The 19,219-nt window shown below is 38.7% G+C and overlaps 1 protein-coding gene across 2 annotated transcripts in view; it reads left to right on the top strand.

Annotated features, from left to right (window-relative positions):
• The window catches only part of PDE1A (phosphodiesterase 1A), a 219,929-nt gene that overhangs the window by 177,508 nt on the left and 23,202 nt on the right, over positions 1-19,219 (top strand). For both annotated transcript variants that reach the window (XM_024561559.4, XM_053918830.1), the window contains exons 8-13: positions 1,611-1,736; positions 6,630-6,731; positions 6,839-6,959; positions 13,864-13,945; positions 15,986-16,103; positions 17,166-17,311. In XM_024561559.4, the coding sequence (XP_024417327.1) occupies positions 1,611-1,736; positions 6,630-6,731; positions 6,839-6,959; positions 13,864-13,945; positions 15,986-16,103; positions 17,166-17,311 (695 nt within the window). The remainder of the gene's footprint in view (positions 1-1,610; positions 1,737-6,629; positions 6,732-6,838; positions 6,960-13,863; positions 13,946-15,985; positions 16,104-17,165; positions 17,312-19,219) is intronic.

Raw genomic sequence — 19,219 nt, 5'->3', positions numbered from 1 at the left:
TTCGGCAAAGGAGCAAAGGCAGCACAATGGAGCAAGGAGAGTCTCTTCAACTAATGGTGCTGGGACAACAGGATGTCCACATGCAAAAAGAGAAAAAGAAAAAGAATCTAAACGTAGACTTTACACCTCTTCGCAGAAGTAAACTCAAAATGGATCATCAACTTAAATGTAAAACATAAAAATACTTCCTTAAAATTAAAAACTTATGCTATTCACATGTGAAATACAATATCAAAATTAGAAGACAAGCCACAGACTAGGAGAAAACACTTACAAAAGATATTTCCAAGTGGTTTCTCTAGTGTAGTGCTTATCACATTTGCCTCACAAAAGATACTTTTGATAATGGACTGCTATTCAAAATATACAAGGAACTCTTACAACACAAAGTTGAGTAAGAAGACATTCTGATTTTTTTTAAATGGGCCTTAATGGATATCTTCTCACCAAAGAAGATATACAGATTACAAAAAAAAAAAGCATATGAAAAGAAGCTCCACACCATATTTGTCCTCAGTGAAATGCAACCTAAAATAATGATGAGACACTGTAACGCACCTATTAGACTCAGCGACAGCCAGAACGCTGATGACAGGCAGTGTGGGCCAGGGTACAGAGCAGCAGTAACTCCTGTACACTGCCAGGGGGGATGCCAAATGATCCAGCCACTGTGGAATGGAGTTGGGGGGTTTCTAATAAAACTAAACATACTCCTACCACATGACCCAACAATCATATTGCTTTGTGTTTCCCCAAAGGATTTGAATACTTGTCCACAAAAATCATGCACACAGGAATTTATAGCAGCTTTATTCGTAATTGTCAAAACTTGAAAGCAACCAAGATATCTTTCAGTAAGTGAATGGATAAATAAACTATGATACATACAGATAATGAAACATTATTCAGTTTTAATGAAACATTATTCTTAAAAAGAATCGAGCTATCAAGCCATGGAAATACATAGAGAAAACTTAAATGCATATTAGTAAGTAAAAGAAGCAATGTGAAAAGGCTACATACTATATGATTCCACTATGTGGCATTGTAGAAAGGCAAAACTATGGAGGCAGTGAAAGGATCAGTGGTTGCCAGGGGTTAAGGAGGTGGGAAGGGTCAATTGGCAAATCATGGAGAATTTCTAGGATAGTGAAAATACTCTATATGATGCTATAAGGATGGATACATGTGATAATACATTTGTACATCACCCATAGAATATACAACAGCAGGAGTGAACCCTAATGTCAACTATGGACTCCGGGTGACAAATGTGTGTTATTGTAGATTCATCAGTTGTAACAAATGCACCACTCTGGGGGGGGGGAGTGTTGATAGCAGGTGAGGCTGTGCGTATGTGGGACAAGGGAGTATATGGCAGACCTCTGTACCTTCTACTCCATTTTGCTGTGGACCTAAAAATGCTCTAAAAATAAAGTGAATTAAAAAAAATTTATATAGTAAAAAAAAAGGAAATAGGTATTTCCATAAATTTAAGAGTTTGATTATAGAATTTTTACTGATGAGATGTGCTGTGACTTGAGTATGTTATTAGGCACTAATGAAGTGTAAAGAAATCCTCTACTAGGCATTTTCTTTTTAATTCTTAGGTCGGACGTTGCCATTTTGTATAATGATCGCTCTGTCCTTGAAAATCACCATGTGAGTGCAGCTTATCGACTTATGCAAGAAGAAGAAATGAATGTCTTGATAAATTTATCCAAAGATGACTGGAGGTGAGTTTAAAAGGAAACCTGGAGGAAATTTAATTTCAGGAAGAAGTTAAATTATGTGACAAGGTGAAGTAAATGGATGAAAGTTAATGCCTTACTCATACTGTTGTGAGTGGAAATCAGGCTCTTCTGTGGGATCACGAAGAAAGCATTCCCGGGCCCTATGGGAGGTGGGGTCATGTGGCAAGGTTATTTGGGTAGAAATAGAAGGTGCTCCTTGGGTTTCCAATGGCCCATCACTGTCTATCCCACCATGGAAAAAGTCCAACCTTGTCTTCAGCAAGGCCAAAACAAAGGCCAGTTCCAGAGTTCCTGTTTTATATTAAAGTTCAGTTGTTAGGAGACCGTGTGTCTGCTGCTGGCCCACATGATTGTGCATGTGTTCCTGGGTTCGAGAGAGAATGCATGAATGAACAGGTAAGTGCAGGTCACTGAGAGAGAGAGAGCGAGAGAGAGAGAGAGAGAGAGAGAGAGAGAGAGAGAGAGAGCGCTTCTTTGTTCCCCTGGGGTTATAAACAGGAGCTTTTTTGAAATAACCAATCAACATCCCAAGCTTTTACTGCCTTATAATGGGTCTACCCTCTAAACTGACAGGTCTCTATGGTCAAGCACCTCCCTCAGCACCCCCTGACAATCCGGTACCAGAGTGGAGAAGGGAGGAGTGTCAACTCCCTTTGTGGAGAAATGCTGTGATCCCCTGGAGTATGAAGCTTCCTGGCTAAGCAAACAGGCTCATGCTCCTCAGTTTATTAAACACAATGTCTAATTCCCTTTGCTTTCTTTATTAATATCTAGATAACTGTATGGTAGCAATACTACAAACTTAATTTCTCTTGACTGGATGACTCTGAGGAGATAAGTACCTAGAAGGCTTTGTTCAGGAGCCGAGCTCTGTTAGATGGAGTTGAATTATTTCCAGACCAACTCAACACCTACAGGCATCATAGCCAATGCATAAAATGACACTCCATGAAACAAATACTTTAAGAAACATAGTTACATACTATCTGGAGTGTAGCTCTGCTCAATTCTACCAATATGTGATCCTACATAAATTCAAAACATTAACGTCATAATAATTCCTTCATATATTACTTTTCTTTATGTGTAAGTTAGCTTTTTTAAAAAAACAAATAATTCACTACATGAAGGAAAATATTACAAATATACTAAAATGGCCCAGGTTCAGAAGCGAATTTTACATGTTTCTCCAAAGCATCTGTCTTCTTTAAAAAAATTAAATGGAAGTGAGATACTTGTTACCAGGTAGGGGAAATAACAAGATGCACCCTGAACTCAGTGGAACTTTATCTCCTTTCTTCCTAATTGCTTGGTTATCATCATCCCCTTCGTTTGACTATAGGGTTGCCAGATTTAGCAAATAAAGATAAAGGACATCCAGTGAAATATGAATTTCAGATAAATGTAGAGATTTTTGAGTGTTAGTAGATCCCTAATAGTCTATGGGAACTATATACATGAAAGAAAGAAGGAAAAGAAATGAAGGAAGAAAGGAAGAGAAAGAAAGAAAGGAAGAAAGGAAGAAAGGAAGAAAGGAAGAAAGGAAGAAAGGAAGAAAGAAAGATAAGAAAGAAAGAAAGAAAGAAAGAAAGAAAGAAAGAAAGAAAGAAAGAAAGAAAGAAAGAAGAAAGAAAAAGAGAGAAAAGGAAGGAAGGAAGGAAATCCTTTCTTGTTAAAAGTCAGTTAATGGGTAGAAAAGCTTCCCATTCAAATGCAAAAAACCCAAGAGTTTATGTTTAATCTTTAAATCAAGGCACAAAGAAATGTCCAAAGGAAAAAAAATTACCTGTGATCAAGAACTGTGTTTAAATAAATAAATTGATTGATTGACTACTGAAAGGTTAATTTATGGTTTAAAACAGCCCTAATTTCCCATGGTCACTTTTTCCAAATATTGATGTTCCTGGATTTTCAAGGTTACTTTTGCAACTTGGAAACAGCTGTAAGACGGAGAGTCAGGGGGAGGGGGAGGGGGAGGGGAGGTGGGAAGGGAGGAGACATCTTGTTTTGCGAACCCAGTTCAGGCTATTTTATTCTGCAGGAAACAATAGCCCAGGAGGGCTTCCAGCCTAGGAAGGCCAGGATCTAATTGCGAAAAGATTTCAAAGTGACTGCTGCTGGGCTAGCTGGACAGTAGAAGTGCAAAGGTAGCAGCAGGGAGATAAGTTTGGAGGTACTTCCTAAGGCCTGAACGATTGACTTGACTATTTACATATAGAGCATTGATTTCTTCAACAGGGATTTTCATTTCACAGAGTTAACATTTATATTATTTTTATTATTATTCCTTTGAATAAAACCTTTTCCTTCTTAAAGTTGATTCTGTCCCTGTTACACAATATTCTTTAACATCTTTAATATTTTATTCCAATAATTTATTCTTGTATTTTTGTAAATTTCCATACAGTAACTTCTCAGTCATCCTAATTGAATATTTTTATATAATCGGTTTTTACAATTACTATAAATATGATAATATTGTAGAATTTAACAGATCCAAGTTTCCAAAAAGCTATAATTTTGCCAGTATAAACCTAACATTTTACCAAGAATTAAAAAATGAACAGGTTTTTAAGGATTTGTATGTTTTCTGTTTGCATATCTGTTTATTTCTTAAAGTACCTGTAGTAACCACAATTGCAACAATATTAAAATTTGGACAACACTAATTCATGGATAAAGTAACATTTCTCTTGTGTACTATTTCATCTAGTTTACTGACATATTTTAGTAGATTATTGATAATACCTAGCATTTACTGATTAGTTATCTACAAAGCACAATGTATTTATTAGATTCATAGACTTTATAAAACTTCAGTCTCGTTTTTTCTTAGTTAATGTAAATATGTTGGGTTAGTTGCTGTTGTAGTCTGGGTCTCTTCAGAATTTCAGAGGAAAAATGTAATTTAGAATAACTTTATTACCTTTAATAATTTCCCTTCCCTTAATATTTAGCCACAGGTACTCTAAACTAGCATGGTTCCCATCCAAAACTACAACTGAATTGAATACCCGTAATTTTCAGCAAGAACCTCCTGTATGAGATTGTTTCTAAAAACAAGTAGTTTGATCATACCATCTTCAGGTAACTTACTCTGCAGGTCACACCACACAATTAAAATAAAATGTGGTTTCCCATATGAGTGATACAGGGCAAGGCAAAAGTATGTTTATGAGTACAGTTGCTTGTATGTAAAATATCACAATAATTAATAATAATACAAGAATAAATCCTGTGTTTCACATACTTATATTTGTAAACCTACTTTTGCCACATCCTGTATTTTAACTCTCTGTACTGAGCAAGCCGTGAATTACGGAAGAAGCAAGCTAGTTGGAGCAACTTACTTTGTACTTAGTGTGAGAATGTGGCACTCACGCATAGGTTTGTGATGTGGCCACCATATTTACAGAGTCTTGGCTAATATTTCAGTAGTACTGATAGCTCCGCTTATCACATGTAGGGTCAAGGTCTCGAAAGCTGAAGCAGAAAAACCCCACTTACATTAGCATCTTAGTTTTGCTGGGGTTCTAAGGTGGAAGGTTGGCACAGGGGAATGCTCCCAGCACCAGCCTGGGAGTGGAACTCTTGGTGTGGACCTTATCTCTGCCCTGTACTACCTGTGTGGTTGAGCAAGGGACTCGGTCTTCTGTGGTAGCAAATAACAATCCCCCCTAACTGTGCTGCTACAGAGATTAAATGTCTTCACAAAGATTAGAAAGCACCCAGAACACTGCTGGACTGAATAAATGCAGTGTAACTGTCACAGGAGGGGGACCGGGGACTGCGGCAGTCTGCGCGGAGGCTGGTCCCCCGGCACAGTCAGGAAATAGGGTTGTTCTGTGGTGTTGCAGGAGAGGAATTTCAGGGACACCGTGTAGGAGGATTTGAAAAGATTGTGGCAAGGTTTGTTAGAGTGAAAAGCAATAGTACACTGTTGGAGAGGCAGAGAGTGGGCAGGCTATGGTCGTGATTGCTTTGAGGTCCTTGCTAAGTCTCCATTTATTTTCTTGGGTTCAGAAAAGTGCAGGCTTTCTTTCAAACTGTTCAACCTCTTTCCTAGCTTTTTCCAGCCTGTGCTGGTGCCTGCCCCTATCCAGGACCTTTCCTGGATCTTCTGGGGTTTTGTGCCCTTATCCTATCCAATCTTTCCCCAGATTTCCCCAGGCTACACTCCTCTCTGTCATGGTCACCATTTTGGCTCCTACTGCATGCACATGCCTCATAGTTCTGCTCTGTCATTCAGTTCCTACGGCTCACGTGCTTAGTGAAAAGAATTTCCTTTCCCCTTTTTCTCCCTGCCCCAGTTAATCCATCAGAGTGGTGCCAGCTGCTCCCTAGGGTGACTGAAAAGCATCTCTCCCACCTACTCTGATGCCCAGATTGACTGTGAAACTGTCCTTTCCTAGTTAATCTGGCTTAATATGGTGTCTGGCTCCCTTCACTTTCATTAATAACTAACTAACTGCCTACTGTAACATTAGATATTAGGGATTTTGTTAACAGCACCTACTGCATGTGTAACAGTTTTTCTTTAAGACTGGTCAGGATACTTTCAGACGGAAGCACAGCCTTTGGGATTTATGGGTAGGGGATGAACACAGGTATGGGAGGAGAAAGCATCCAGGCCTTTAAGGGGAGATGCCCAACAGCCCCGTTCACACACTGCTCTCCAGGCAACTTCCTCAATCCTTAATGTTGAAAGGGAAAATGATGTAAACTTTTAAAAGTGCTTTTATATTTAAAAAGTGGCTTCCTTTGTGTTCATACCTACTAAGAAAAATAAAATGTAATCAGCGGTGTTTCAGGAAGTGCTCCTCTTGAGAACATTAAAGGGCTAAATGAACCTTTTTTCTTTCCACGACTCCACAGGGATCTTCGGAACCTAGTGATTGAAATGGTTTTGTCTACAGACATGTCTGGTCACTTCCAGCAAGTTAAAAATATACGAAACAGTTTGCAGCAGCCTGAAGGGTAGGTTATTTGCTTTTGTGACGTTAGAGTTCCATGGGTTTGGACTCAGAGAGAACTGTAACTGGTTATTTTGTTCTGATCATTCGTGTATGTCCCTGGTTTTACAGGATTGACAGGGCCAAAACCATGTCCCTGATTCTTCACGCAGCGGACATCAGCCACCCAGCCAAATGCTGGCAGCTGCACCACCGGTGGACCATGGCCTTGATGGAGGAGTTTTTCCGACAGGTGCGTCTTTCACACTCTGCAAATATTTTTGGAAATAGTGGCTGTGCATATTGACGTACACACGTCTGTACAGAATGGCCATAATGTATTCTTGGACTCTAGGCAAAATTTATTAATCCTTCAGATAAATGTATTTAAAAACCCTACATGGTACAATATGTATGTTAAAAAGAGTCAAGTCTTGAATCTCAGATGTCTCTTGAAAGAAAGGAAGGAAGAGAGAGCGAGAGAGAGAGGGAATCAGAGGTCTTTTCTGCTATTAAGAGGTAAATGCTAGAATAGAAACACATGAAGCAGTACATATTAAAAAACGGTACAGTGGCCAAAAGAAAAATTTAAAACTTCTGCTCTTACAAAAATACTATTAAGAAAAAGCAAGCCATAGAACTAGAGAACATTATTTGTACTACAAATAGCTATCTGAGAGCTTGTTCCCTGAATGTGTAAAGACCATCTACAAATAAATAATAAAAAGAAAATCAACCCAATTTGATCAGATACCTCACAAAATACACAAGTGGATAATAAGTATATTCAAGTATGAGCATTAACATGACTTATCAAAGAACTGTAAATTAAAACCACAATGAGGTACAGTGCATCCTCACCAGAACAGTCAGAACTAAAAAGACCAACAATATTAAGTGTTACTTGGAACAACGGCAAGTGTCAGGCACTGCTGATACAGGAGTACAACTCGTTACAGCCCATCTGGAAAACCACCGGTGAGCATCTGCGAAAGTTCGGCTTAGCATTCCCTGTGACCAGGCACGTGCTTCCCCAGGTGCCTGACCCAGATAACTCAGTGCTTATGCCCACCGAGCGTCTTGCTGGGAGTAGTCGTAACAGCAGTAGTCATGATACGCCAACACTAGAAACAGTCCAAATGCACATCAAAGATAGGAATGGACAAATAAATCATGGCACAGTCTTACAGTGGAATATCGTGTAGGAAAAACTGGACTAAATACAAACAACAATAAATCTTAAAAAATGCATACTGTATGATTCCATTTAAACTGTATAAAGTTTAAAAACTGGCAAAATTAATCTATGCTGATTGAAGTCTGAACAGTGGGTGCCTGTGTGGAGTGGGATTCACTGGAAGACATTAAGGGAACTCACTCTGTGTAGGGGGTAGAATGAAAATGTTTTATATCTTAACTGAATGTTTTTTACACAAGTGTGTTCATATTAATACAGGTAAGATTTCAACATGCATTTTTCCTTGACTTAGAAAATAATATATCAGAATAAAAGTGCTTCATTAATGCCTTAAATAACTCCAAAAAATATCACTGTGTTAAAAAAATAGCTAGAGACTCCTGAAAATTACTGATAGATCTCCAAATAATAGCATGACTTGTATTATTCCTGTCTTTTATTGATTTCAAACCAGACAAAGAATAATTGACAGAATCATGAGAACAATGAATTCAATGGAATTGAGTGCCAATGTTTTTGAACTTCTTCTTATTCTTGAATTTTCTAGAAAGATGACAGATACCAATAATGAAGCCTCCAGCATGCAGTGGCTGTTGACATCTGAATTTCAGGGTAGCAGGAAATTGTTCCGTAGGGCTGCTTAGCTCCTTTGTCTCTCTCAGGGCTTAGTAAACAGTGACTCAGCTATCTGAATATTAATGTTTAAAATATACCCAACACGAAAGGTCAAGTCTTAGAATAGGTGTAACATCATGCTTGGTTTTGCGATCTACATTTTTTACATTGTGTTACTTAGAGGAAGGAGGTATCAGGTTTTTGTTTTGTTTTGTTTGGACAGGACTCTTGGTGAGCAATGATAGGTATTTGTGTAACCCCTAAGTGTTCAGAAATGACAGTCTTTGCTTCTATGTCTTTAATGTATGTGGAAATATTCCTATCAGCCTAAGGAGAGGAAAGTGTATATGTTGCTGTGGGCTGTTGGAAAATCAAACTATCTCTGCTAGCATTGCCTCTGTTCTTCAACTACAAAAATCCTCTCAGCTCACAATAAATTGATTTAAGATTTTAGTTTTTAATGCTGGAAACTCATAGCTCTTTGTCTCTGGATTTTTAAAAGTAAATGACATTCAAATCCCCTTCGGAAGTGTATACAGCAAAACAGGAGAATGTGGAGTTAAAGGTCAAAATGAATGAGTTTCTACTGCCAACAAACATGTTTTACAAGCAAAACAAGTTTATGAGACTTTTGCTAAGATATGCCCTTGACTGCCACAGGTAAAACGCTTTCATGCATTCAGTTAACTAGTGAGTCTCCCAGTACCCTTGTGTATTCTTAGCCACACCACGGGTTTTAGCCCTTTGGAGGTGGATACAGCAATGAAACTCCCTGGTGTGGGCTTTGCTCTGAGTGTATTTGACATAAGCTGTTTAACTGGATCTGTGTGTCTCTGCAGAGGTCCTAGACATTGGTGGGACTGCAATAGTTCTTCCATGGTTTTCTTATTCTTGCTCATCCTTAGATCACCACTTGCGAAAGAAACTCTCACTTTGTAGAATCCACAGTGCTGAGAGATAGATCCCTTCTCACCACATAGCCCAGTGACTGGGGTTTTTATCTCAGATGGCCGAAATAGCACTTTTATAAAGCAAATTGAATATATATTTCTTCATGTCTTTGGAATGCATTAAAAATCGAAATCGTGTGTCACGTGGTCCACTGTCTGTGCGAGAGAATTTGAGGCAAATTAGACAAGGTCTTCCCGGAACTCATCACTGCCCTCAGCTGCGGTATAAATGTAAACATTCAGTGTTTCTTATTAAAGAAAGTATTTTAAGTGTATTGAGCAAGCATAAGAAGCCTCATAATTCCAGCAGAGGGAATATGAGTCTCCATCTTCTCACCTATAAGATGGTGTTAATCCCACTTTGCCTCTGCCCAGCACGGTTGTGAGGAACAAAATGATGGAATAAATGTGAGAGGTCTCACAGACATCATACATATATGAGGAATTGGTATTATTTGTTATTTCTCCCAATCTATTTTAAGCTTTATCTTTTTCCAAGGCAAAGTATTAGACAGCCATTGATATGCTGTTATTTGATACTTACTTAAAGTCAAATTTTGAAAGTCTGGCTGTAATTTAAAAAACACATTCCAAACACAACCACGGTTTAAAAATTACCTGTAACCAATTAAGAGAAGTATTTTTTTCTTTGCTCTGAGGAATATGACACTAGACTTGAAATTTATTCAGTAGGTTTTAAACAAAATTAGAAACTGGATATTAATTCAAAAATAAAAAAACTAGGAAGGGAAAGAAGTGATTTTTAGAATCAAGAGCAACAAAAAAAGTTATGTGTGCGCCTGTGTGCACAGAAATACACACTTGTATGTCTGTGTGCATAAGTGTACATACACAGAGGTATGAGCTATTTTTTTTTTCCAGAAAAATCCAGAGGGTTTTTGGGATGTGTTGACTTCTAAATCAATTTCTTATTAATTTGTCTACCAAGTTTATTTTATCTAACAAAAGGGCTTAGATAGTAACAATATTTTTCTTTGTTTTATTTTTTTAGTTTTCTTTTCTTTAGTTGTTCTATTACAGTGGCCCCAATTTAGAAGATAGGCCAGTGTAGACCAAGCTGTTTGAACCACCTTTAAAATCCTGTCACTGTTGCCCCTTGGTGTAACTACTTTAGGTAGACTTTCTGAAGCCACAGCAAGTTGTACAAGAAGAGATCAGAATTATATGAGAATCTCCTTCAAAAAGTTTGAGAAACTCTTACTTTTGACTCTTGAGTAAGCATCTGATGGTAAGGAAGACAAAGTAGGTCCTTGTCTCCAAGGCATTTTTCACAGCACCCCTGTGCTGTGATCAACTCAGTTAATGCCCTCTCTGAGCGTCCACACAGGTAACACTGTGGCATTGCTCCTACCCTCTGACCGGAATGGGAGCGTTTGGAAAATGCTCTGTTCATTGCAGCTGTGGCTAATACTACTGAGAGATCAGACACATACGTGCCCGCCAGGAAGACAACCATCAGTGAAGGAAGACAGGTTTTTACTTCTTAGTCTCTTCTTGAACAGACATAGTAGGTTGGCAAGATAACAAGAAGTTAATAAAGTTAAAAAAATAGTCATTGCCATTAAAATTTGTTCATACTTCACACTAAATGAACCCAATAACTAAGCAATGCTTTTCCTTATTCAAATAGTTGCTTTGTGAAATATGAAAAAATAATAAATACACATATAAAACTTACATTTACCAATAGGCATTACCTTTTCAGCAAAGGAGAAATAAAAAAGCTGGAAATGCGAGTTATTTAGAAGGGAAGGCCCAAATGATTGTTTTATCCTGGATTGTATACAGTAAGGTCCCTTTATTTTCTTCAATGTTGCTAGACATTGTATAAAGTGTGTTATTTAAAAATAAATTGTATTTCCCATAGTTATAAAAATGTAGTTTAGTTAGTGTATTCTCAGCTAAGTATCTAGTATCACAAATTTAGAGACACAACCAAAACATTTTCATGAATGTAAAGAACTGTAACCATGAGCCAGGATAATAACTTAAAATTTAAAAATCAAAGCTTATAGTTTTAAGAAGAATAAATATGTAGATATCAATTATACGAAGCATATTGATACTCTGTAAAGTATAACACTTATAAAAATATAATTAAATCCTGTAAATTATGCTGAAAATGAATGTTAGCTATGATAATCATTAAACATTTAAACAATTTTGGTGACTTTCTTAGAATTTAGAAGGGCATTTTTCAGGAGGAATGCAGAAAGGTATTAGGTGAACTAAATTCCTTAAATAAGTTTTTCAAAAAAGACTGAACTATTGCATCTGCCCCTCCTTTTAAATCGCAATTCGATTCCCCTGTAGAAATGTAGATATTTGTATTTGGGGACAAATACAAATTTTGACCTTATGTGGCCCCCTAGCCTGTGGCCAAAGGCCTACGTCATGTTTGTTGTTGGTGTCGCTTCTGGGATTAAAGTGTAGGTTTCAGTGCAAAAAGCTTCCTCAGGATTTTCTACTTTACTTTTTTCTACCTTCTGCATGCCTTTAAAACTATAGAAACTGTTTGACTTCAGAGAACAGTGCAAGAAAAGAAAACAAATGCACCGTTAAGTCACTGGATTCGACAGTGTGTTGACAGCTATCAGAGCACCTCATGCTGCTAGGAAAACGTAAAAACAGCCAGTAGGACGTTGTCAGCCCTCCAGAGAAGAAATCTCAGCCACTGCCCAGGGAATCACAGAGACACGAGTGGGCTGTCAGGCTGAGCCCATCAGACCTCCTTTCTCTCCATGCTGGCTGACCGGGCCATTTCCTCCACGTCCACACCTGCAGGCTCCTCCCCAAGGACACAGGCAGAGATCCAGGGGTATAACTGAGTGGCATTGGTTAATTAGTTGAGTTTAGTGATGTTAGGGCCCTGTAATTTTGCTCCAATCACTTACGGGAGTCAGTACCTCAGAACATATGTGTATTCAGTAAGTTCACGGATCTTTAAAGTATACATTTGGCCTCCTAAAACAGCACAGTCAAATGCTAGCACAACCTCCACGAAGAGGTTGTTGACAAGTACAGTAGCTTATGTAACCCCAGGATAATTCTATTTGGTAGCTGCTAGTATATCTTGATTCCTAAAATGAGTAAGCCAAAATTACCAAGTCAGGTAATAGAGGAAGAGAATCGATTTTAGCCAAGGCTATGGAATATATGAAGTAACAGAGATACCTCATTTTGCCATGTGCAATATGCACCCACATTTTGTGTGCATTATACATGAGAGCATGCAGTCATTATACCATATATAATGCACATGCTTATTTTTCCCTCAAAAACTTCAGCAAAAAATGTGCATTAGACATGGCAAAATACAGTAGCCAGTGGAACGACATTGATTCAACTCTGTGTCTTGTGACTGCAAGGCTGATGGTCCTAATAATTCCCTTTCATCTGCCCATTAAGCTGGGTGTAAACATGATTCCAAATGGAATGGGTGTTGTTATTCTCTAGGGGCATGAGGATAGTTGATGACAGAGGACACAGGAATGCTACTCCCTATTTGCTCTAAGTCCTGGCGTGGTGAAATGTGCCTGTGTGTAGCTGTTTCTTCGGTGACCGTATCTAGATTCCCCCAAACAATTCTGACCTCAAGTTTCCCACTCCTCATAATCAGAAGCATGGTTTAGAGGAAATGCACCAGAGTAAATAGTCAATAAAACATTAAAGCCAATAAAGTATGTTGACATGACATTGTAAACATCATGATGAGATGTTAGAGGAGCAGAGCGAGCAGCAGCTCTGAGTCTCAAGACAGTGGCTGCACGGTTACCTGGACGTTGTAACTAAGCAGGGCTGAAGACCCTGCCTTTCGTCTCCTGATTTCAGAACCTGACCCTGTGTGAAGACACTCTTCGTTACTTGCTGTGAGAGATTCAAATAAAATTGGTTAATAAGTAGAAAGAAGTTTCAAAATGCTCAGATAATGTTAATTTCAAAAAGCAGTGTCATTAAGAATTCTTGATACTGGATATCTGCTGATGTATTTGGCACAGGACAAAAAAATGCATAAAAACTTGTGAGCTGGATTGTTAATTAAATGTGAAATAACACACTGAGATAACTATTTTATGGAGACTTCAGAAAATTCCAAAGAGCAAGGTGTGTCTATAATTGAGATGTCTTACAGCAAAGTAGAGTCTCCACACACCGAAAATGTCCGTTTCTTTTTTCCTTTGGAGTATGTTCCCAAAGCAGACCATCTGAATAGAATTATATAAACTTAGACAACAGCTTTTGGTGTTATCAAAATAAATACACAGTGCCAGTTAAGAAATCAAAGTTGTGGCTTTTGGCTGTGTATCTAGGCTGTTAGTTATCTGAGCTTCTCCAATTCAAGTCTGTGTACTAACGAGCGTTCCTTTTTGCAGGGAGATAAAGAAGCTGAGTTAGGGCTTCCATTTTCCCCACTCTGTGACCGGAAGTCTACTATGGTGGCCCAGTCACAAATAGGTATGTGGGAGATGGGTGGTCGCAGAGAGCGGGTGTGTGCTTGTCAGTTTTCAAATGGATACACCGTGCTGTTCAAGCGGTGACTTCCATGAGAACCTCATCCACAGTCATAATAATTTTGTTCTTTAGACAGATCTATATGTAAATCATAGGCTTTATTAAAACATTCTCCCAAAATGAGTTCAATAAAGCAGCATGAGTAAATGAAATTATTATTCTGTTTGTAATCCTTTTATAAAAAAAGAAGATTTTGATCTTGTGGAAGAGAGCATTTTTTGCTGTTTTTGTGGCTGATTATTGTTTTCTGTAATTTAATCTTTTGAATATAGAACAATTTAATAAAAATATTAATATTTCAGTTCTGTTATCACTAAGCTTGCATAATATGTTTAATATGCTAACTCATATCCTTTTGGAAAAATTCTTAGGATATGACTAGATAAGCCAACAATAAGAACTTTGTAAAATGATACGGCTTCCCACCATATTCATTCTTTGTATTTGTGTTGAAGACTTCCAGTGCAGCCCATTATTAAAACGTATTATCACGATGCTGCAGTTCAAATATTTGTAATAGTCATTCCCTGGGCCAGCATCTCCATTACTCCGTCAGCATTAGATGGCTGCCTTACCTCTGGTGCCGTTGCAGCTCCCCCTCCTACCAATGGGGTCAGCTGTGAGAAAGCTTCTTGCTCTGACCTTTCCCCCTTCCCACCCAATTTCCAACAGCTGGTTTTCTAAACGCCGTAACACAGGTGTCTATCGTGCAGGTGTGACTGTGGCAGGCTAAGGACCTCCTCAGGCAACCTGGGAGGAACGGAAGTTTCTGAGACTTGTGGCTGTAATCGAAATTGCCGCTATGTGTTAGTACCGATGACCTCTTATTTCACAGGCCATATCCCAGGCATTTAAAAGCATAGCCAGAGCTTTAAGTAGTGCCCTGGGTGGCCCATTAACATTGCTCTGACCTCAAGGCACCAGTTAATACACAAAACTCTTAAAGTTGTTTTTAATTAAAAATGTACCTTAATGTATTCTATGACTAATCCAGTTATCTGAAATGTGAATTAATTTTATCCGAACCTCTGGCGGATGGGCTACTCTTCAAGTGTGGATATTGCTTGAGACACTAGTACCTAAAGAGCCTCCCTCTAGTTGCTCTCCAGTGTTCAGAGGGTGCCCCACTGCTCCCAGGCGTGTTTCAGGCAACAAGCCCTGGACTGCCAGCACCACCTCCCCTGGGGCCTTGGGGGGTTGAATATACACAATGCTTAGGATAAGTTGCATTCCCCTCCACCTAGACACTGGGTGGTAAGTGCCCTATTCTCTTCGCGTGTCATTTTCTGTCTTGATGAGTACTATAAATGTAAGAATCTTTATTCATTGTGACATCTCCAAGCGGTGAGATTAACGCTGTCTCCCAGAGATGGTAGTGTTCTCTTTGCTGATTTGACAGAACACGCCCACACGCTGTGAACTAACACTTCACATCCAGAGAATAACAAACAGCAATATGGAATATTAACACACTGGCAGAAAGCTCTGACTATTATAATCAGAGGTGGCGAAAAAGGGGTTGATTTCCTATTACCTGAGAAAAAACTTCAATTTCACTTTCTCTGAAGCTTAGATATTATTTCTTGTTGGTCAGCAATAAAATTCAACACCCAAGTGAAGACCTTTCAGAAAGGGTAGTGACCCAAATGTTACCCTTTCATTGAGAAAGCCAAATATATTACTTTTGGTGAGATGTGAATTTATTGTTAACAGGAAATAGTGTGATGCCGAACGGTAAGTAGGAAAGCCAATATGCTTGAGTTAGCAAGTTTAAATTGAATCACTCCCACGACTGAGAGAATATCTCATGCAGCTGTCAGGCCGTCCCTATAGATTGTGTTATTGGATAAAAATTATTGCAAAGGGTAAGTAAACCCATATAGTTGATGCTTGCTATCAGGAGCATCAGAGACTCTTTGTTATTACTAATTTTAGACTTCAGTAAGTTGTAACATCTGAATTTATATTTTTTTGCTTTTGTAGGTTTTATTGATTTCATAGTAGAGCCAACATTTTCTCTTCTGACGGACTCAACAGAGAAAATTATTATTCCTCTCATAGAGGAAGACTCAAAAACCAAAAATTCTTATGGAGCAAGCAGGTTTGATTTTTTTGCTTCGTTTTTTATCTTTGTGATGTTTCATAAACTTTCACTTATGATTATTATTTCTTACATGCAGGCAGAAAGTTCAAGAATTTTTAGATAGTATTGCCACCTAGTGGCCATGTATTATATTGCATATGCCTTTGAAATAAATTTGATTTCTGTTACAAAAATCTCAAAGTATTAAGGAGTATACCAGATAGTACTCACTACCAAGGAGAATAAAAATATTTGCATTTTTATTGAAGATGTAGGCATCATTTCCTGGATATAGTAACATATCTGGTTGTGTTATTTTGCTTACAAACAAATCAATCACAACCATTTGTATGTCTAGAAAGATGCCTTTATCAAAGTTAGCCTTTTAAATGATATGAATACAATGAATCTATATAACATGTCCATCATATGTGCAGCTTACATTGTTTTAAACTTGATATTTCATCAATAAATTTGCTAAGGGATATTACTAAAACTTCCAATTGCAGAAAAATCATGCTTAATTCTTACCCATCTAAACATACAACTCTTCCTAGTAGCACACCGACAGGTACCCTAAATGTTGCCCTAATGAGGAAACTGAGGGAAATGTTCTACCTGATGAAGATCCAGGTTAGCCTGGAGGTTAAATGGTGGAAAGAGCAAGTGCCATTGCCTACTTTGGGCTCCAGAAGTTTGGTATCTCTTTGGTGGTGTTCATTAATGGACTTCACTAGTCAGTGAGGTCATCCCACGGTTCTGTTGCTCTGCTAAAGCCCCTCCACCCTCTAAAACATGAGCATTCCCCACCTGCTGCTCTGAGAGTCTCTGACAGACGCAGGGCATCCCTGACAGTCCCTGGCTCTCCATGAAGCAAGGAAAGGAGGCAGGTGAGTGGCACTGACATGTGCTTGAAACGAGGCCTGAGCATCTGCCATCCGGCTTTCCCAGTTGGTTTCATAACGCATTTCAGGCTTTGCTCCCTCACCCCATATCACGACCTTGGTATTTTCTGGTTGGCTTGGTTGTTACTGTTAGCTCGAGTACCTTTATGGGTTTACACACTGCTGATTTGTTTAGGCGATCCAATGTGAAAGGCACCACGAATGACGGAACCTACTCCCCAGACTACTCCCTTGCCAGTGTGGACCTGAAGAGCTTCAAGAACAACCTGGTAGACATCATCCAGCAGAACAAGGAGAGATGGAAAGAGCTGGCTGCACAAGGTAGAGCTGTTCATGAAGCCTTACTGCCATCCCTCTCTCTGTCTTAGCTCCTCTGAGATTCTGGACTTTTCCCTCCTAGATTTATTCTTTTAGAAAATATTCAAGCCCTTGGTAGAATTTGGAATTTAGCTACCCTTGGATTATTCCTAAGAAAATGGGTTTATCTCTTAAAGAAAAGGAGATTCTGCTCTGTTTCTGCCTCGTGGACCGCAGAAGTATGTCTCAGTGGGTGTCGGTGAAGGGGATAGAAAGGCTGGGACAATAAACTGGTGACAGACTTTACTTGGCATATTACCCCCCTGTTCACTTCCAGAGGTACCTTTGAGCCTGTGTTTTAGGCTTTGCAGGCAGCTTTTGCGTTACCTTAGGCCTTAGGAATGTTAACACCTAGTGTCAGAGATTTGGGTGCCTGGGGTTTTGGGGGGTTTTTTTTGTTTTTTTCTTCTTTCAATTTTACTAAGTTACTTCCTTGGCTGGCAGTTTCATGAGTTGGATAAGGCATCTGTAATTTACGACCGGAGAAAACAAATGTGAAGCTAGCTCTAGTTATTTGTGACATATCTTCTGATTCAAGTAAATTAGTCTGTTTCATTTACAGGGTATGTGAGTTAGTATCCATCATTAACTTTCATGCGGGAAACTAGCTTTCAAATTCCAAATCTGGCCCCTGCCTTCCCACTCCCTCCTATAGCTCTCACCCATGCTCCATACTCCCTGCATGGTGGACTTTTGACTTTTTAAATACCCAGGTTCTTTGCACTGGTTGCTTTTTCAGTCAGGAATTCTCTTGGATCTCTCTGCAAGGCTGAATCTTTCTTGGCTGGCAGGCCTCTTTTAACTTTTAATTTGAAAAGCACAGCATTTAATAACTCATTTCACTTAATTCTCACATGGATCTTAGGAGTCATATACTATTACTATTCCCATTTTACAGATGAGGAAATCAAAGCAGAGGACAGTTTTGTGACTTGCCCCAAATCTCACAAATCAGTAAGTGAAAGAGCCAGATTCCATTCTTTCTTTTCAAACGCAGCTCTCTAAAGCCCCATGCTGGGCAGTCCCCCAAAGAAACCCCCCTTGGCCACTGGAAGTGAAGTATATCCTCTGTCCTCTTTTTCCCTATTAGAGCACAGTTTAGTCATTTCAAAGTGATACCACTAATCAATAACCAATGATATTTTCTGGTTCCTCTCCTTATTTATCATTTCTTCCACATAGGAATGTGTGGCCCACAAAAGTTGGACATGGTCTACTCTGCAGGGGTGTCAAGCTCATTTTCACTGGGGGCCACATCAGCCTCGTGGCTGCCTTCAAAGGGCCAAATGTAATTTTTTTAGGGCTGTATGAATGTAACTACTCCTTCACAGTTAAGCGAGAGCTCAGCGCTGCCGTGCTGCTGCTGGGTAGAAACAAGGCGCAAGGCTGGATAAAAAAAGGTGGAGGGCTGGATTCAGCCCTGGGGCTTGTGTTTGCCACCTGTGGTCTACTGTGTTGTGCAGCGTATCCTCAGCAATTAGCACAGTGCTAGGCATGTAAAAGACACTCAGCAAATATTTGCTTAATTAATTTGCTTAGTTAATTAATCCTCCATAATATCATATTATTCCTCCACCTCAGCTCTTAAAAAGTAAAAGAAATACTGACATAATGCCTTTATCTGAATTAGTTACTCACATTTTCCCAGCCCCATAAGTCTAATGAGTTAGAAAATTTTAAATGCATATTTAACAGTAGATAATAGCAAAGTTAATCAGTAGTGTTTCCTTTTTACCAAATAACACAAAAACCTTAGAAAACTATCTTTGATATTAAAAAACTTTAAAAATGCAAACTTTGCACTTAATAAAATTTAAAATATGTCCTTTAAACTCAAGAATATAAGAATGACTATCTTTTACCACTGTTTTG

Source organism: Desmodus rotundus, chromosome 2 (genome assembly GCF_022682495.2).
Source record: "Desmodus rotundus isolate HL8 chromosome 2, HLdesRot8A.1, whole genome shotgun sequence".
Lineage (NCBI taxonomy): Eukaryota > Metazoa > Chordata > Mammalia > Chiroptera > Phyllostomidae > Desmodus > Desmodus rotundus.
The sequence above is the reverse complement of the archived record's forward strand: the minus strand, read 5'-3'. Positions and strand labels throughout refer to the sequence as shown.